The sequence below is a fragment of the Amblyomma maculatum genome, chromosome 1 (assembly GCF_055883805.1).
Source record: "Amblyomma maculatum isolate TAMU_Amacu chromosome 1, ASM5588380v1, whole genome shotgun sequence".
In the NCBI taxonomy this organism is placed as follows: domain Eukaryota; kingdom Metazoa; phylum Arthropoda; class Arachnida; order Ixodida; family Ixodidae; genus Amblyomma; species Amblyomma maculatum.
This window is the reverse complement of record NC_139344.1, coordinates 153,444,047-153,465,055: the sequence shown is the minus strand read 5'-3', so window position 1 is coordinate 153,465,055 and position 21,009 is coordinate 153,444,047. Positions and strand designations below refer to the sequence as shown.

At 45.6% G+C, this 21,009-nt stretch overlaps 1 protein-coding gene and 1 pseudogene across 1 annotated transcript in view; both read left to right on the top strand.

The window, feature by feature from the left end:
* Positions 1 to 16,166, top strand: part of LOC146204647 (DNA topoisomerase 2-alpha-like) — a 70,770-nt gene extending 54,604 nt beyond the window's left edge. Inside the window, exons 11-12 of the mRNA XM_084604912.1 lie at positions 11,395 to 11,748; positions 15,796 to 16,166. Of these exons, the coding sequence (XP_084461038.1) occupies positions 11,395 to 11,748; positions 15,796 to 15,963 (522 nt within the window). The 3' untranslated portion in view covers positions 15,964 to 16,166. The remainder of the gene's footprint in view (positions 1 to 11,394; positions 11,749 to 15,795) is intronic.
* On the top strand, positions 3,650 to 5,893 carry LOC146204648 (uncharacterized; annotated as a pseudogene).
* Positions 16,167 to 21,009: the final 4,843 nt, after the last annotated feature.

Below are 21,009 nucleotides of genomic sequence, written 5' to 3'. Positions count from 1 at the left end.
GCCCACAGCATGTGAAATGCATCGGCATCAATGCCCTTCATTATGTATTTTATCTTGGCAGCCTCATCCACAGAGGGGTCGACACGCTTGCATAAATTAACGACGTCTTCATTGTAGCTTGCGAAGCTTTCCCCTTCATGCTGAACGCGTACGCGCAGGGCTTCTTCAGCGCGTAGTTTCTGAGCTGTGGGACGACCGAAAACGTCCGTGAGCTTTGCCTTGAAGTTGGCCCAAGTTGGCATGTCGGCCTCATGATTTCGATACCAGAGCAACGTCACTCAGGTAGAAGATGACGTTGATTTTCATGCGGTCATCCCAGTTGTTATGGCGACTTACCCGCTCGTACGAGGCCAACCAATCTTCAACGTCCTGGTCGCCCTGCCCGCTGAAAACTGCGGGGTCTCGCTGCCGCATGGCATCGGAGCATGAAATGGACTGCGAAGGGGCTGCCACTGGCTGTTGGCCTACCTCGTTTGTCGCCATAGGTATCGTACGGCTGCGGCGCTCTACGGTGATCGTTTAAGGGTCGTACCTCGGCACGTTCCACCAAATGAAGAGGGGTTTATTGGCAGTTATTCGGAGGACTGGAGACGGCGACCGGTGACACAAGGCAATCGTAGAGCGAGGCACAATATCGACCGAACAAGACGGTCCGAGCTCTCAGTGCGCACGCCAGCTGATCGGCGTCTTCATCATCGTTAACTTCGGCGCTCTATCATCTTCTTTCTTACAATATATATATATATATATATATATATATATATATATATATATATATATATATATATATATATATATATATATATATATATTATACATACACATGCGTCGAGTACACGCCTCAGCGCACATTACAAAGCCCTTATTCTTTGTGGCCTTAACCTTATATATTCGCAATATGTGCGCTCCTTCAAATATTCACGCTTCTATATACTGCAAACAAACTCACTTTCGAAATGTTGTCTGACCCATTACACTCGGCTGGATTTGGTTTATTTTCGGCGTCAAATACCACTGTCCTGCGTTGGCTTTGCCCTGAGGGGACTGCATGGTGCCGCGAAGGATGCCACGGGACTGTCTATCCGATGATTCAGTGCCGGTTCCTCCAGCACCTGTGAAGAGAGCCGCCTATGCGCGCTTCAATGACCTTCAGAAAAAAAAAAAAACAATCCGAGAACACTGCAGAATCTGCACTGGAGAAATGCGTAAGCCAGAGCGTTGCTATGTTATTGTCCGCGAGATGCGTCAACAGAATATCGCGAGTACTCCGTATTTCCTTTTATGTAAACAAATTTTAGAACGCCGGTGAACTTTGATACATTCAACGGAACGCTGGTTGTGCTCGATACGCAGTGCGCGATATACCGTTAGCAGTAACGCTCAAGCTTTCGCATTTCTCCACCGCAGATTCTGCAGTGCTCTCGGAATTTTTCAGACTACAGTTGGTTGATCACCTATCTTTACACACTTTCTAACCATTCCCACAATTTCTGCACGAAAATCACGGCCTTTCAAGTTCAAGATAACTTTATCGCCGTCGATGTAGAGGTCCCTCAGCACCCCCAGTAAGACCCTAGGGGGCCTCCAAGGGAGAGGGAGCCCACAGGGGGACGTCTTTCGCAAAGTGTCCCGTGCCAGACGGATTGCTTGAGCTTGCGATTCCGCCGCTCCCGAGGAGGGCATCTCTGGTTTCTTTCTCTATGATTCCATCAATATGCCTGGAATAATGTAGGCATTCCCAAATGAGATGATCTTGATTAGCTTTTATCCCGTATTTGGTGCAGAACTTTGGAGGTTCCCCTCCCTCCCCGTATAGATAAGGAGGAAAGGATCGATTTGTTTGTAATTTTCTCCAGTCTCTGCACTCCTTAGGTGTGAGAGACCGATCTGGTGGTGGGAGGTCTAGTCTCATTCCTGTGTTCAGCCGTGAGTTCTGTGTATGTGATGAGCGGGTCCTCCGACCCGGGCAAGGGTGATTCTACGGCCGCCCGGGTGTAGATATCTCGGGCGAGACTGTTAGCAGCCTCATCGCCTGGAATCCCCTCGTGGGCAGGCACACATATGATGGAGATCTCTCTATCTAATACTGATTGTCGAAGTATCTTAACCGCTTCTTTCGAAACGATCTCCTTATTCAAGTTTCTTACGGCTATCTTGTCGCAAAGTATGAATTTAGCTTTGGTGCTCCTGCAGGATACCGCCACAGCGGCCTCTTCCGCTATGAGCGAGTTTCTAGTGTTGAGGGATCCGGTGACCACCGTCTCATAGTCCGCTACCCATCGATTACTGCCATTACCGCCGCTCCTTCTAGGCCGCAGGCCGCATCGCAGTACGCAATTCGGCTATTCTACCCCTCGTAGTCTTTTTCTTATAACTTGGACTTTGTGTGCCCTGCGCTCCTTGTTGTGTGTCACGACCTTTCCCGCTCGTTCACGTTCAAACATATTAAATTTCCCGCCACTGGAAGTTAGGTTTACGTTAACGTAGTCGAGTACCACGTCACCCCATATGAATGTTGCCAGTATACCCCTCTAGGCTATTTAGACGTCTGATTGATTTAATTTGCTCAAATTAATTACCCAATTAACCCACGTACACCAAATTATTTTCCCAGCGATAATTGTTGGTCCTCTACCTAATGCAACCACTCTCTTTCTTATACCTCGTTTCGTTCGAGCGTAATCGTGATGACAGTTCTGGTAACACGAAACTAGCTGCTGACATACCAACTTAATGCCTAATCTTTATTAACATGTACTTGCTTCTGGAGCATGCCGACCATACGCGCCCCGCCTCAGGGTACGAAGGCGTGAAGTGGAATATATCCGCCCACTACGATTGCTCTCCCTAAGGTGAGAGGTGAGGCGCTTGCATGATAGTTCCTTGCATCCCAAAGCTGTGATGAGTGCAGAGGGAATGTAGTGCCAGAGCAAAATTGTTATACGAACACATAGGATAAACATGTCCGCAATAGTGCATTCATGAAAGTTTATTTCAAATTGAGCTATGACGTACACTCGCGTTCTATGCGCCTTTTCTCGAGTTTAGCCTTAGAGATTCTGATGTGTGATAAAATTGCGTTGCCAACCTGGCGAAGCATTTCGAAGCTTAACATCTCGCTTCATAGTTAACTCGTCGTTCTTTACTGGAATTTCGCAGTACGTTCGTTAATCATAAAAATCGCATCGGGCTTTCGCATGGCCTCATTTCACCTAAAGCAACATCGATGAGTTCTCTCTGATTTTATTTCGAGTGAATATTCTGCCTCTCCCATGCCTGAAGAAGAAAGTCAGCTCATTGACAAAAATAGTTGCGGTCCGAAGAACGGGATGTGCGACCGCCAGAGGCTGCGTTTCGATGGAGGCGAAATGGAGAGGCATCAGTGTGCTGTGAGAACCGCAGGTGGTTGAAATTACTCCGTAGCCCTCCATTACGGCACCTCTTTTGACTATTTTGACTTTGGCAGCAGCGGCAGCATGGAATGAACTTCTTTTCTAAAAGCAACCGTTTTTGCTGCAGATAACAGAAAACCTTCTTCGACGCCGAGGATCAAGATTTCTGCGTGACTATCAGCACCGCCCACCAACGTACAAGCAAGCCTGGTTTTCGGCTACCATCTTCGCAACATTAGGTGCTGTCGTCGAGGGTCTCACCAGCTATGAAAGGACCACCGGAGCCTGTGCATCACTTTGGCAGCAGCGGCAGCATGGAATGAACTTCTTTTCTAAAAGCAACCGTTTTTGCTGCAGATAACAGAAAACCTTCTTAGACGCCGAGGATCAAGATTTCTGCGTGACTATCAGCACCGCCCACCAACGTACAAGCAAGCCTGGTTTTCGGCTACCATCTTCGCTACATTAGGCGCTGTCGTCGAGGGTCTCACCAGCTATAAAAGGACCACCGGAGCCTGTGCATCACTTTGGCAGCAGCGGCCGCATGGAATGAACTTCTTTTCTAAAAGCAACCGTTTTTGCTGCAGATAACAGAAAACCTTCTTAGACGCCGAGGATCAAGATTTCTGCGTGACTATCAGCACCGCCCACCAACGTACAAGCAAGCCTGGTTTTCGGCTACCATCTTCGCTACATTAGGCGCTGTCCTCGAGGGTCTCACCAGCTATAAAAGGACCACCGGAGCCTGTGCATCACTTTGGCAGCAGCGGCAGCATGGAATGAACTTATTTTCTAAAAGCAACCGTTTTTGCTGCAGATAACAGAAAACCTTCTTCGACGCCGAGGATCAAGATTTCTGCGTGACTATCAGCACCGCCCACCAACGTACAAGCAAGCCTGGTTTTCGGCTACCATCTTCGCTACATTAGACGCTGCCGTCGAGGGTCTCACCAGCTATAAAAGGACCACCGGAGCCTGTGCATCACTTTGGCAGCAGCGGCAGCATGGAATGAACTTCTTTTCTAAAAGCAACCGTTTTTGCTGCACATAACAGAAAACCTTCTTCGACGCCGAGGATCAAGATTTCTGCGTGACTATCAGCACCGCCCACCAACCTACAATCAAGCCTGGTTTTCGGCTACCATCTTCGCTACATTAGGCGCTGTCGTCGAGGGTCTCACCAGCTATAAAAGGACCACCGGAGCCTGTGCACGGTGGTCCTTTTGATTTGCTGATTTGCTGCAGGTCAGTGGTAAACGTTTCTTACACTTCTGCACTTCTATCGTTGCTGCCGCTGCTGCCACGTGAAAAGTATGGAAAATGAGCAATGTCGAACTTGTGATACTGAACTGGATGTAACCGATGCCACTGTTGAATGTGCCGAGTGTCATCGCAAATATCACACAGGAAAATGTGCGGGCATTGCGGATGCAACTATCAAGACGAAAGGAGAAGCTTACCGCAAAAACTAGCGCTGCTCGACATGCAGATCTTCGAAATCACGAACCTCTGCAACTGAAAAAACTGGCAGCGAACGTGGCATGGCAAACATTCAACTGTGGCTCAAAAGTATAAGCGACAAACTCGATGTGCTATTACCACTCAAAGAAACGGTTGAGAAAATTGAGGACCCACTAGACTTCATTAAAGAGCAGTATAACGAACTGCTAACACGAACCGAAAAAAAATGAACAGGATATCGCTGAACTGAAATGCAGGGTGGACGAAATTGAATCCCAGGACAGGAATGTAGCTGAGCTAAGGGCTGAAGTCGACAACCTTGAATGGAGGAGCCGACGGCTCAACCTCGAGTTTCATGGAATTGAACAGACTGATGAAGAAAATCTGCTTTACAAAATCAATGCGATTGCTAAGCAGCATAACCTGCGGCAGCTAGCGGAGTGTGACGTCGTATGGATTCACCGACTACCAGCAAAAAAAGATAAAATTCCTGGTGTAATTTGCCGCTTTGTGAAGCAGTCAGACCGGGATATCTGGTGGCAATGTAGGAAAAAGTTGCGTGACTCAAGCGACACAGTGTTCATCCTGGAAAACTTGACAAGACGGGCGCGTGCACTCTTAACCGACGCAAAAATCTGGGCCAAAAGGAATGACTTCAAGTTTGTGTGGCATAGCAACGGCCGAGTTCTTGTTCGCAGGAGGGACGGGGAGAGTGCAATAGCGATTGCCAGCGTAGGCGATCTCGATAAACTGTGATAAGAAGTTTTTTTGTCAAACATGGAAAACGAGTCATGCATCTTACCGCATACTTTTGGGAACTGCTTAGGCAAACAATATGCTAATTCTTTCAAGTGTTTTCATGCCAATGTACGTTCAATCAGAAACAAAGAAGGCGTTTTGAATCTTTTTTTTTTTTTTGAACAAGTGCAGAGAACATTTGATGTTGTAATGCTGACAGAAACATGGTCCACTAATGAAGCCGATGTCTATCGCCTACCGTCCTATAAAACAGTATATGCCAACCGGTCCACGGGGCATGGTGGAGGGATTTGCATATTAGTTAATGATAACAATCTTTATGAGCTCATTGAAGATTACTCTGCAACAACCCAGAACTATGAATTTTTGTTAGTCAGGATACAAAGAACTTTATTGGCTGTGTGCTATCGTCCCCCAAATGGTTCTGTTGTAGCTTTTCTAGAACATTTTGAATCAATATTGGTGTTCGTTAGTGAAAATCATTTAGATTTTATTTGTGGTGGAGACATCAATATCAATATGCTGCAGAATGACTCCGTAAAATATAAACTTGATATTTTATTAAAATCCCACGGCTGCTATAACGCCATTAGCCTCCCTACCAGAATAACAGACTTCATCGTCTCTAATTGATGTTTTTTGCACAAATATAGGTTCCGATGAAGTTAAAGCTGGCGTATTTGCATTTGATCCGAGTTATCACCTGCCAATATTTTTCTGCTCGAGGAGGTATGCCCGTCGAAAACACACTTCGGATATCTTTGTACTTCAACCTATAACAGGCGGTAGCCTCTCAATTTTTCGCGAAAAGGTAATGTCCACGAGTTGGGATTTCATTTACAGCACAGCAGATGCAAACTTCGCTTATGATGCATTCATTTGCAAACTGAAATCTATTTACGCAGCAAGCTTTCCTTTCGTACGCACCAAGCGCCGCCTAAATATACGTAAGCCTTGGCTAAGCAGCGAGCTTATTAGCAGAATAAACAAGAATAATAATTTATACAACCAGTTCATAAAGTCTAAGGATATTAATATACTCAAAGAATTTAAGACATACCGTAATAAATTAGGCAGTGATCTGAAGAAGGCAAAGCGTTCCTATATGAATAACTTATTCAACTCTACTGTAGGAAGTACGGATGTATTGTGGAAAAGGCTTAATTCTGTGCTAAAGCGAAACGTCGGCACTGAAACAATTGAAAAAATGGTAATCAATGGCTCTGAGTTGTCCGGGAAGCAGCTTGCTGATGCGTTTAACAAATATCTGATGAACGCTGTAGAGAGCAATGTGGTATTTAATGATCTTCAGAATTTCTATAGAAATGGGACCTCCATTTTTTTTTATCCTGTCACAAACGAGGAAGTGATCAAATTAGTTAGAAGCATAAACAACAGCACTAGTAAAGATATTGACGGGTTCACTGTTGTACCAATAAAGCATGTTATTGATGTTCTCGCGCCTTGCCTTACGCACATTTTTAACCTGTGCCTTTCTCAGGCCGTATTTCCGTCTAAGATGCAAGTGGCACGAATAACTATGCTGTTTAAGAAAGGCGAGCGAAACGATATGGGGCATTACCGCCCCATATCAGTACTTCCTGTGCTTTCTAAGGCTTTCGAGAAGGTTATTCTAAATCGATTAGTTCAGTTTGAACAGAAACATCACCTCCTAGTCGACTGTCAGTTCGGTTTCCGGAAAGGTCTTAGCACAGAATTTGCGCTGCTTGCCCAAAAGGAGTTTATATTATCTCAACTCGAAGACAGCAGACTGGTCTTGGGCCTTTTCGTTGATTTCACTAAAGCGTTCGACTCCATAAATAATCATCTACTAATACGAAAATTGGAGCATTATGGCATTCGTGGACAAGCAGCATCTCTCATGGAATCTTATCTATGTAATAGAATCCAAATTGTAGGAATTAATGGCCATTTCTCCAACCCTTTACAAGTTTGCTGTGGAGTACCACAAGGAAGCATTTTGGGACCTTTTTTGTTTAATTTATATATAAACGACATAGTGAATAGCTGTCCCGCAGCTAACTTTATTATATATGCCGATGACACCAGTGTATTTCTAACTGGACGATTGGCCGATGAACTCATTGATAATGCAAATTTAACACTTGCTGCGTTAGAAGAATGGTCGCGCATGAACATGCTTAAAATAAACACAACGAAAACAAAAGCAGTTCTGTTTCGCCCTAGAAACAAGAGCATAATAATAACGAAAACAATATCAATGCAGACCATACCAGTAGAAATCGTGCCGACATTCAAGACGTTAGGTGTAATCTTTAATGAAACCCTTTCATGGAATGCGCATGTAGATTTCCTTACAAGTAAACTCGCGCAGGTAGTGGGGCTGGCTTATCGAAATAATTTTCTGCCACGTAATATTATGACACTAATATATAACTCCCTATTTTCATCGCGGCTTACTGTGGCTTAGTTTGGGGTTCAACCACTAAAGAAAACACGCAAAAAGTTTATGTGTTACAAAAGCAGTTTCTTCAGATTATTGAAAACGTGCCACGTTATTACTCGAGAGAGTCATTACTCTCTCGTTGTTGTTTTCCGTCGCAGCGCTCGTAATTAGCAATGTTGCACAAATGACGCGTGCCTGTCGAGATGAATCGTAGAAAGTTGTAACGCAAAAGAAACGGCGGCACAAGAGATGACAGCCTGTGTCTTGTTGTCTACGCGTCTTCTGATGTGTTCTTTTGCCGATGAATTAGCGGCTAGCCCGCACCAAGTTATTACTATCAGAAAAAAAGTTTAGGCGGACGCTCCGCCATTAAGGGTATGGACGCGATAGCGTTTCACACATGCGGACGATATTTTTCACTTTTTACTTCATCTATTTCTATTTTTTATTTTGCACACCAATACTTAGCATCAGCAAACATGGCTTTCCGTTCTGAGTATAGTTCGACACCTTTAAACGCGTTTTTAATTTCTTTCAGTTAGTTCAATCAATTAATTGAACAATCACGCACTCTGAATTTTCCTAATTGCATTAATTAGCATAATCAAGCACTGACTTTCATTCTGAGCAATCTGAAACGTTTGAACCCCATCTTTCAATTTTTGCATTTCTTTAATTCATCACTTAATGAATTGATCAGAGTGATTTCATTAACTCGTCATCGCCTATCAAATACCAATCAATCATCAATTGAGGCTCTGGCACAGATTTTTGGCAAAGTGCTAAACGTCGTTAGTTTGTTTCTTTTTTTCCATTGGATGGGGGAGTAAGGCGCGATATCCGTCTCACTTCTCGATGGACACCTATACTTATAGTGAACGGCATACAAGTGGAGGTACATACGTGCCGTATATAGGTTCGAACCTCAGTAGCACAGATTGTTGGGCCAGTTGGTGAAGCGACATATTCAAGAAAACGGCGCGAAAGGCGAAGGGACACAAGGAACGCGCGAATACACACGCCAGCTGAAATTTGCAACTGTATTTGCAGAGACGAAACACCGCTTCAAGAATAAAAACACACAGTCGTCCTACGTTCCAGGGTTGTTAGGGACGCGCATCCGATCGGCTGGCTCGGGAAATTGTTGAGACGCTCAAGGTTAGGGAGACGGAAGCTTGCGTGAGTAATTCATCAGCGCGGCCCTTCTCAAGAAAGACACAGATGGAAGACCAGCTTGCCTTGGTAAACTAGGCGAAGGATATGTTGAGTGCTTAATTTGCGCTCTTAAATAAAATGTTTTTCTCTCTTCTCTCTCTCTCAAGAAAGAAGTAAATTTCCCTAGCGCTAAATAACAGACTGTTCAGATCCAGTGCCTCTCTGTAGTGATTATTGGGTTATGCGTCGGTATGCTGAGATTTTTCTGCTGTGGCTTGATTTCCTTCCTAGCTTTTATGCTTGTTTTGATGGCAGCTTTGGACTCGCCGGCTTCTCCAGTTGTTGCTTTACATTAAGCCAGTTATACCTAGTGGCACGGGCAGAGGCATATTTTTTTTTGGGTAGCCTCATCATAATATTATATATATATATATATATATATATATATATATATATATATATATATATATATTGTACGCACATTATATGTATATTATTATATGTGTATTATGTATATATTGTATATATATATATATATATATATATATATATATATATATATATATATATTGTACGCACGTGCGTTTTTGCTTCTTATGTTTCTGAAAATCAAGTTGTAAAGTTTGCGCCCGTGTGTGCGTGCGTGTTCCTTCCTTGTGTCCTGTCGTCGTCTTTTGCGCAAAGTTTTCTTCGATTCCCTATGGCCAACCAGCCTCCAACTTCACTAGCAGGTTGATCCTAAATAAGAATCTAAATGGTATATGTCATCACCCTTAACGCTGCATAAGGAATGGTTGCGTCACAGTCTTGATACAAGATTCATCATCACCATCATCATCAGCCTGATTATACCCACTGCAGGGCGAAGGCCTCTCCCATATTTCTCCACTTAACCCGGTTCTGTGCTAGCTGCATCCACTTGCAGAAGAAATGGACATGGGCAGGACATGTAGTGCGAAGAGAGGATAACCGATGGTCGCTGAGGGTAACAAACTGGATTCCAAGGGAAGGAAAGCGTAGCAGGGGGCGACAGAAAGGTAGGTGGGCGGATGAGATTAAGAAGTTCGCAGGGGTCAAGTGGATGCAGCTAGCACACAGATACAAGATTACGTGCGTATTTTTTTTACTCGTTTTTCTCTATTCTGGATCATGGCGACGCCTTTTCGACCGAACAAGCTGTATACGCTACCGCTTAAAACGCCCGTGTGCTGTCCACTGTCAGCCTTCACTGTGACGTCCCTCACAAGGCGATCACGTCGGGGAGTATTTGATCCTGCTGACTGGGCGGAAGATTTTGAAAGCTGGCTTCGGGAGCCTTCAGGTTTTGCGTCCCATTTGAAGAGCTTTTCCCCGTAAAGCTTTTGTCGAAAGTGTAAAGCCCTGGTTCTGCTTCTGAGCCTTGTAGTGGCGCTTATTTAGCGTTAGTGGAGGTCCTCCCCGTAGGCGAGGGCAGGACAAAAAACCTTGCTATCAAGACATTCGGAACACTGGAAATGTATTACAAGCCACACGAAGTAGCTCAGAAGCAGACCCCTTGGGCTCTTTTGACAGCCTACATTATCTCCCCGTGGTGGCTCAGTGTTTAGGGCACTCGACTGCCGAGCCTGAGGATGCGGCGGCAATAGCAGCAGCAGTCGCGTTTCGATGGAGGTGAAACACAAAGCGCTTGTGTGTTATGCTATCTCAGTGTACATGAAAAAAAGAACGAAGGCGTTTGAAATTGTTCGGGAACCCTGCATGGCGCCTTCCGCAGTCCGTGTCTCTTTGGGTGTTGAACCGTGCATACCATACTAAAACATGTACCGTAAATCTGCATTACCCTTGTGCACTGCCAATGTCTGCATCTTAGAGAAAACATTTTTCGGCGGACTCGGTGATTGTTGTAGTAGATCGGATGGGGCGCCGTGTTGTTTCTTTTTTTGTTTGTTTTTTCCAATTCTCAATACCAAAGCGTTATTCGGGTGCTTCCAACAGGTGTACTGCAAACTGAAATTGGAGAAGCCTCTCATCACTTTTACGCGCACGAGTCACTTACTACGCAACGTCGATAATTGATTCCCACTCACTGAGTGGATATTAAGCAAATAGACATGATAGGAAGCGCTGATGAGCTGAAGTGATCTCACAAGCGCCAGGAGCCATTTATGCCTTTCACTTTCATTGACGCTTGCACCGGTTGAATATTTCTTTCCCACCAAGGCGGGAGCGTCCAAAAAGAGAGAGGCTGAGGCGAAGCCCTCGGTGCGGGGCGAGCGCGCGGTGCCCAAAATCAAGGCCAAGAAAGCAGATAAGGGCCCACGTCGCGGAGCCAGGAAGGCGGCAGACCACGACGCTGACTGTGGTACAACGGAACGCAGTCCCGACGATAGCGGCCATCCGGCGTCTGCAAAGGCACCTCAGCGCAAGCGCGCTGCAGCCGGTTCTGTAACCAAGCCTGCAGGCAGCAAGCCAGCAGAAGGGCAGGACTCCTGTTCTGAATCGAATTCTTCCGATTCGCTCATTGCCTTCGGTTCCGACGACGATGACCAGGGTATGCCAGCTGCGGGTCTATCGGTAAGTCGAATTGGCTCATCAGTGGGACTTTTCATCTCAAACCTCGAAAGGACATAGCGGGTAATATTATGTTATCATTCATTCATTCATTCATTCATTCACGCTTTTACTGATACACCTGGGTGTATAGGAGGCCAAGGAAAAAAGCCGTTCTACGACGGCTTGAGGAGTCCCTAGCCCCCAAAAATGCAGGGGCAGTGTAAAACACAAAGACACAATGCAAACAATGATTACAGCCTAGTGATAACAAAGAATATTAACTCAATAGCATGTAATCATGCACAAGCATAAAAAAGAAACTATACAGAAGGTTCTAAACTCACATACGTACATGCACACGCAGCATGACTTCGTCCACTAAAGAAGAAAATCCTCTCCTATATAATATCTCTCGAACTGACCCTATCCTGCGCCAGCGGCGGCTGCATCACCCTTGCAGACTTCCTGATCTCATCAGTCAACCTGAATTTCTGTCCCTTCTAAGCTTACCTTCTCTTGGAATCCACGTCCACTACGTTGCCCTTCATCATCATCATCGGTTACTTTGCCCTCGATCGCTTTAACAATTCACGTTTGTTTCTCGACCAACTCTGCTATCTTCCTTTAACATATAACTTTCCTTTCAATATTTCTCAGTGCGGTCTTTAGGTTACTATTTTCTTTAGCCTCCACATTTCTGCCCAACCGGTTAGTACTCGCAAGATATAGTTCTTGCACGGTTTTTTCTCCAAGGATTCTGGTATGCTGTCATTCATGTGAGAGTGCTTGCCAAATGTGCTCCATCTCAATCTTTTTCTCCTAGTTAGTTCCCGTTCGTGGTTCGGATCTGAGGTCACTACACCTGTCACACATTTCATTGCCGCTCTCAGCGCCTCTCTACCTTTCGCAAACTGTAGCTTCGTTCCGAAACTGCCGAGCATTATTTTTCTGCGTATGAATTGCTCAACTCTTGCTAATGAACTCAGGGGATGAATTTGAATGTCATTCGTGAATCGTAGGTTTACTAAGCTGTCCCTTTATTATTGGATTTTATTACTTCCTTTGCGGGCTGGTCTTGCAGCCGCTACAGATATTTACAAATTGCTCGACACGCTAGTTACGCAGTGCATGACTGCTGAGGTCTTGACTCAGTCAAATGATTTCTCTAACCCCTATATGTTGTAGGTGTTGGTTACTGCTACAGTGGTTGTAATGGCCTGAGCCTCAAGAACGCCAATGCGGGTTCCCAACGTGCCCCGAGATAGGCGTGGCAAGATACACCCAGAAAACAGACCGCACACATCGGTGACGGGGGGAGACAGACTGGGCCTCATCGCTGTACGCGGGGAGTGCGTTTATTCTTTCCCTTCCCGCTTCTTTCCAACGCAAACGGGTTTGGATTCCTTAGAACAGACGCTCACAGTAGCAGAAAACATGTGAGACATTGCTCTGAGGAATCGTCACAGTTATGTTAGACGCATTTCTCTCTCACCTGTTTGCTTCTGTGAATGTGGTCCACTGTCGAGTAGCTTTTATAAAAGCCTATCTTTTCCTTTTCTTGACTGAAGTCTAAGGTTGTCTGATGCTATTATTGATTAGCCCATTAAATGCGTTGCAGGCAACAGACATCGAACTGACCAGCCAAATGTTTTAAGGTCATAGACCTCCATTTTCTTTTGGAAGAAGGCAATGGTATAGTGTTCTTCTCATATCCCGGTAGGTTCGCGGTTTCGGCTCAATGAGTATACAGATTACCAACTTCAACCAAGACTTAAAAAAAAATGCATATCAGACGCTAATGAAATCATTATTTTGGTAGCAGCCTACACAGTAATTCAGGCTAATTCCTATTTTCCTCTTAACTAACTGATTATGTTTAACTAATCAACTTTTTAAATGCTGGCTGCAGACCCGAAGTTTGATAGGCAAAATTTCCGAGTGCCGTCTTCAGAAATCTACAAGTCATTTGTTTTCTGCACGACATGTCTCACGTAGTCCTCTTTTCCGCTTTCCGAACAAAGTCTGCCATGGATGAATAAAATGCGAGGTCGTGCTCTGCAAGCGCACTGTTGAAATTTGATTCGTGGCCCACTCATATCTTAGCCTTCACACGTCAACAGCACCGTTCGGAAAGCTCCAAACATAACCTCCCATATTGTCCATGCCCGGTCACGGGCGCCGAAATCAAAGGATGTCGACCGTTGCGTTCAAGACCACAGCGGAAGAAAGCATAGTGCGCCGTCGGCGCGCCCGCCTCTGGCGAGATAGCTGCCACTAGTGTACGTCGCTAGTGGCAGCACGTTGTTTAGGGTGCTACACACGTTGATCCCATTCTTTAGTTGCTTTAGTCTTTATTTCGGGCACCTACAGTGTTTGTACAGTGTGGCTTTGGAGCCACACCATGAGGCTCGTAATGCATTTGTTCCGAATCTCCTCGGTGTAATAATTTTGTCTCTCCTTTCCAAGGGAATGAACTTTTGGCAAAAGACTGTGCATCACATGACTGAGGCGGAAGGGAAAAAAGCCACAGGACAGCTGATTGACGGTGCTCCCATACCCTGGACTACATCGAAGCTAGAGATAACACAGAGCTATTTATAGCTACGAAGGAGACATTTCGACAGTAGACAGTTTACCGCGAATACACAAAGTATTGAATAATATGCATACATAGTTTACCTGCAACTGCGAGGAAAAAGATACAAAACTTTTGTGCTGCGGAAGAAAATTCAGAACCACGCTGTTTTCAAGAAAACAGAATACAGCACAAAAATCAATCAAAATACAGCAAAACAAAGACAAGAAAGAAGAACGTGTGCATCAATGAGCCGAAACGAAAGGGCTGGAAACGCCAAGAAAAAAAAAAACTCTCAAAAACGTAAGTTAGTGGGTATTCTTATAGGCAGAAGCGACACGCGCGCTGAAATTTCGAGACGTGTGTCAATAATAAAGGACTGCAACATTGAAATAAGCCTTTTTACTTATATAAACACATAATTCTAAGTAAATATCAGCTACGCGTGCCACTTCTTATACGGTCCAAATCGGTTAATTTTCTTACTGTCACGCATCGTCTGTTCGCGATGAAGACGGCACCGCAGGAGATTTCTGTGGTAGGTTGCCTCGCCAACAAATAGCTGTTTAGTAGCTTCCTGTCGTCAACAACAATCCCAGGCTGCATGATCGGAAACACCTGACAGAGGTACGGTGATGTGCAGAACAGACATGCGTATTCTCTTCGACTGTATACTGCAGATTAGTACACGTTGTTCCGCTGCCTTCAATATTGTGTGCATTTGACTGTGGCAAGAACAGAATAATACGCTCACTTGAAAAAAATACTTTATATACGTTACTGAAGTCGCGGCTACGCACCCTGCAAGGAAATGTATCGTTCTCCAGCGCTCATGAAGACGGTATTCGAAGCGCAGGGCTATAAAGCGACGTGCCTCTAGCCTAAATGATTCGTTCATACACGTGGATATGACTTTTGCATCAAAAATTAAGCGCGCACGCCACCTTAGTGGATGGATGTGATTAACGCATTAATCACAGTGAAAAGGTTTTGATACATCGCTTAAGTGAAAGGTAGGCTAGTGATCTCTATGCTTGTCTGTACTTTGTTGACCTGCAGTAAAGAAAAGAATAGTGCTGCCGTGGTTATGGGGTTCCGTACACGGTTCCCAGGAGAAAATTCTGGGTTCGAATCCACATTGACGGAGTTTCAGTTCCCCAATTTTTTTGCTTCTTTAACGCCTGTGGACCGCATGCATATTGCTGAAATTGCTCACCTCTGCCAATGATGCAAGCACATTGAAAACCCGCGTGACGGGGCGCTTGCGCATTGCTCTCGTCTAACTGGTCCTCGCCTGAAACGATGCAAGGAGCGTACGCCGACAGCCGTCACGTCGCTGCATCATCAAGCACGTCACTAACGTGGGTGCAATGTTTTTCTATAGGATAATCCTTAACATGTCGAATTACAGATATATAGAATAGTTTCGCGATCCCCTTAGACGTATTCAGCTTCGATGTAACAGCAGAAAGAATGAATTTCCTTCTCTGCAGCAACAGCTACACCGAGGCCCCCCAGCCGATCCACAGCGAAAAAGGGCCGAGGAAAACGTCGAGGAACAAGATGACGATGCCGACTTGGAACCATCAGGTGGCAAGGTGGCAGTCAGGAAACCTGCTGCCGGTCGCCGGGCCGCCAAGAAGGCATCGGGTACACCCTGAGGGTGTTCCGCTGCCGCTGTAGACGGGTAAAAATCATGCGGGACGTACTGCCCTCTTCTACTTCTTCTGACGATGAAGCTCCGTCCTCTCATGTCTCCCCTGTGTGTCTCCAGCGGTCGCTCGAGGGCTGCGATCAAGTACGACTTCGGAAGCGACAGCAAAGAGCTTTAGCGCACACCGTCGTCCGATTAAATGCTTTGAAACTCGGGTACCAGTGTCTACGTGTTTCCGCTTCACTTATGAGCATTTCTTTTTACACGCACCTCTTTGTCTCGCGTGCCTTCACTGAACAGTTCAGTCTCACGGCGCCGCTGTAGTTTTTAACTGTGTGCACCTTTCAACCCTACTAGCTGCTCGTCATGCGCGTTGCCGAAGCTTTGTCTTTTTAGTTTTCCTTATTCTCATTAACTAATTGCCGCGATGTTGAAGCGACACTTCCAAACTCAAACAAGTTTGGATGATGTGTGCTGGAGTAGGTTTGGTCTAAATGTATAGTGCACGCTGAGAAAACCCGCTAGTGGCTTGCTTGCACAAGGCCTGAATGCCTCTCTAGCATATTCGGGGTGCGATGCCCTTAGCGGTGAGAATTTTAGTATAGCGTACACAAACACACGCAGAGAAATAGCGCATGCCAAAAATATCGTGATGCGCGCTGCGCATGCGCTATACGATAGCCGAGAACGAGCTCTTGCGAACAATCGGCCAGCGTACGCGTTAATTTGGAGTTTATCGTGTCAGGCTCTCGCGTACGATGAGGAAATAGCCTTGGTAAGATGGCGTCCGGGTCGCTTGCTTCAGTGTGAATTTGTGTTCGTTAGTTTGTTTTTGGGCGCGCTAATGTTTATAAAAGGTACACTGAGCTTTCACTTAGCCTCATGTAACCTTCAGCACAAACAGTTTGTGATTTATACGTTTTTTTTTTTTTTTTCATTTTGCTCTGCGGCTGAGAAGCCCCTAAGCCTGGCATTTGGCGTTGTTTTGTTGGCATGGGAACGCCATGAAGTGGATTGCCTTGGCTTGCACTGCTTACACGCTTGCTTCCGTGAACAGAAGTCGTGAACGGTACGCACCATAATGACAACACAAAACTTGACGCAAAATTAAATTAGTAGTTTGTAATGTGTTATCCCGGCTCCGTGTTCAACACAGGAGCAAAATAACTGGCTAAGGTCCCTGCGCGACTTGGCTAGTTTTGGCTCCCGAGTGAAAAGAAAATTAAAAAAAAAACACTTGCGTTCGTGTTTTCGTACGGTCAACTAAAAGCGCCGATTCGATACACGGAGTAACGCCCTGTAATTTGCTGGCGTTTATCGTACGAAAGAGGCCATACGCTATACTAAAATGTCTCTACTTTGGTGTACAGTTTTCCAGCTCGCAGCACCATTTTCGGCCGCCCCGTACGGACAGCTGGTCAGCCTGAAGGGCTCTAAAAAGAGTGACAATGTCAACTGCATGGTAGATACATGTGCAGAAGTGTTCCCGCCAACTAGTCGGCCCTGTACAGTATAGATGTTGGCGAAGTTATTAGCGTATCGTCCCTTTGTCTGTTGCGCCGAAGGCTGCATTTCCTCCCCTCGGCCATCGTGAAGTCTGTGCGAAAACGTGGAAATCGTGAAAGCGTAAAATACAAATACAAACGTGAATTGGAACGAGCAGTGCGATAAGTCTCAAAAACATCCATCGACAGCGACATAGGCGCGCGCCGACGGGATTAAGGGGTTTGAATTATGTTGTCCCTTGCTCCACAGAAGGCATGAACGGCCGCTAAGATGAGTGTCACCCTCCTCCCCCCCCCATCCCCCACTCACATTTTTTTCCTCAAACAGCTGTGCATATCTACTGACTGTGCAGTCTGCACGTGCAGCCAGCATACGGCTTCTGCGCGCTCATCATCGTGATGGGCGGCATCGCTGCTTGTTTCAAAGGCGTATATACTATATTAGCCGAGGTCGCCTATATAATATTGTTTACGAGCCTGACCTGTTTTCGACATGTGTCTTACTTCAGCACCAGCAGGAAGTGTCCCCCTTGACGCGCTTATCGATTTCTTGACCACTCTTGAGCACGTCGCGACACTTGTGTAGCAGAAGGGATTGTTAATTGTCTCGGTCTTTTTCATCCCCTCTGACAAAGGAAACGCTACGCAGCCGGTCAGCCAGCCTGGTAACCAGGACGGCCTAGCGCGACCAATGAGTGCAGTGCGGCAGGTACTCGTGTGGCTCAGCGGGCCATAGCCACCGCGTAGCCTGCAATCGTCCAGGGAGCCGCGAATTTCATTATTTGCGAAGAAGGGCGTTCCAGGGCCAAGCCACGAGCTTAACCCGACGAAATGTATTTGGTTTGGTTTATACTCAGGCTATATGAGAGACGCTGTATGGTAAGGGCTCCAGAAATTTCGACCACCTGAAGTTCTCTAACTTGCACTAACATCGCACAGCACGCGGGCGCCTTGCTTTTCGCCTCCATCGAAAAGCGGCCGCCGCGGCCGAGATTCGTTCCCGCATTCTTGGACGCAACAGTCGAGCGTCCTATACACTGCACGACCACGACGGAGTCATATGTTTTGTCTTGTGCTCGATACAGCAAAGTATGCTCGCCGATTTCAAGAGTCTGTACGAAAGGGTTGGGCTCCATTACAAATGGACATATAGCGCATGGAATGGCGTGTGGGGTTTACAGAATGTCTGTTACATCCCACTGCACAAGACATTTACTTTGTAAAAATGAGATATCCACTGCACGACCACGACGGAGTCATATGTTTTGTCTTGTGCTCGATACAGCAAAGTATGCTCGCCGATTTCAAGAGTCTGTACGAAAGGGTTGGGCTCCATTACAAATGGACATATAGCGCATGGAATGGCGTGTGGGGTTTACAGAATGTCTGTTACATCCCACTGCACAAGACATTTACTTTGTAAAAATGAGATATCCACTGCACGACCACGACGGAGTCATATGTTTTGTCTTGTGCTCGATACAGCAAAGTATGCTCGCCGATTTCAAGTCTGTACGAAAGGGTTGGGCTCCATAACAAATGGACATATAGCGCATGGAATGGCGTGTGGGGTTTACAGAATGTCTGTCACATCCCACTGCACAAGACATTTACTTTGTAAAAATGAGATATCCACTGCACGACCACGACGGAGTCATATGTTTTGTCTTGTGCTCGATACAGCAAAGTATGCTCGCCGATTTCAAGAGTCTGTACGAAAGGGTTGGGCTCCATTACAAATGGACATATAGCTCATGGAATGGCGTGTGGGGTTTACAGAATGTCTGTTACATCCCACTGCACAAGACATTTACTTTGTAAAAATGAGATATCCACTGCACGACCACGACGGAGTCATGTTTTGTCTTGTGCTCGATACAGCAAAGTATGCTCGCCGATTTCAAGAGTCTGTACGAAAGGGTTTGGCTCCATTACAAATGGACATATAGCGCATGGAATGGCGTGTGGGGTTTACAGAATGTCTGTTACATCCCACTGCACAAGACATTTACTTTGTAAAAATGAGATATCCACTGCACGACCACGACGGAGTCATATGTTTTGTCTTGTGCTCGATACAGCAAAGTATGCTCGCCGATTTCAAGAGTCTGTACGAAAGGGTTGGGCTCCATAACAAATGGACATATAGCGCATGGAATGGCGTGTGGGGTTTACAGAATGTCTGTCACATCCCACTGCACAAGACATTTTTTTTGTAAAAATGAGATATCCACTGCACGACCACGACGGAGTCATATGTTTTGTCTTGTGCTCGATACAGCAAAGTATGCTCGCCGATTTCAAGAGTCTGTACGAAAGGGTTGGGCTCCATAACAAATGGACATATAGCGCATGGAATGGCGTGTGGGGTTTACAGAATGTCTGTCACATCCCACTGCACAAGACATTTTTTATGTAAAAATGAGATATCCACTGCACGACCACGACGGAGTCATATGTTTTGTCTTGTGCTCGATACAGCAAAGTATGCTCGCCGATTTCAAGAGTCTGTACGAAAGGGTTGGGCTCCATTACAAATGGACATATAGCGCATGGAATGGCGTGTGGGGTTTACAGAATGTCTGTTACATCCCACTGCACAAGTCATTTACTTTGTAAAAATGAGATATCCACTGCACGACCCCGACGGAGTCATATGTTTTGTCTTGTGCTCGATACAGCAAAGTATGCTCGCCGATTTCAAGAGTCTGTACGAAAGGGTTGGGCTCCATAACAAATGGACATATAGCGCATGGAATGGCGTGTGGGGTTTACAGAATGTCTGTCACATCCCACTGCACAAGACATTTTTTTTGTAAAAATGAGATATCCACTGCACGACCACGACGGAGTCATATGTTTTGTCTTGTGCTCGATACAGCAAAGTATGCTCGCCGATTTCAAGAGTCTGTACGAAAGGGTTGGGCTCCATTACAAATGGACATATAGCGCATGGAATGGCGTGTGGGGTTTACAGAATGTCTGTTACATCCCACTGCACAAGTCATTTACTTTGTAAAAATGAGATATCCACTGCACGACCACGACGGAGTCATATGTTTTGTCTTGTGCTCGATACAGCAAAGTATGCTCGCCGATTTCAAGAGTCTGTACGAAAGGGTTGGGCTCCATAACAAATGGACATATAGCGCATGGAATGGCGTGTGGGGTTTGCAGAATGTCTGTCACATCCCACTGCACAAGACATTTTTTTTGTAAAAATGAGATATCCACTGCACGACCACGACGGAGTCATATGTTTTGTCTTGTGCTCGATACAGCAAAGTATGCTCGCCGATTTCAAGAGTCTGTACGAAAGGGTTGGGCTCCATTACAAATGGACATATAGCGCATGGAATGGCGTGTGGGGTTTACAGAATGTCTGTTACATCCCACTGCACAAGTCATTTACTTTGTAAAAATGAGATATCCACTGCACGACCACGACGGAGTCATATGTTTTGTCTTGTGCTCGATACAGCAAAGTATGCTCGCCGATTTCAAGAGTCTGTAAGAAAGGGTTGGGCTCCATTACAAATGGACATATA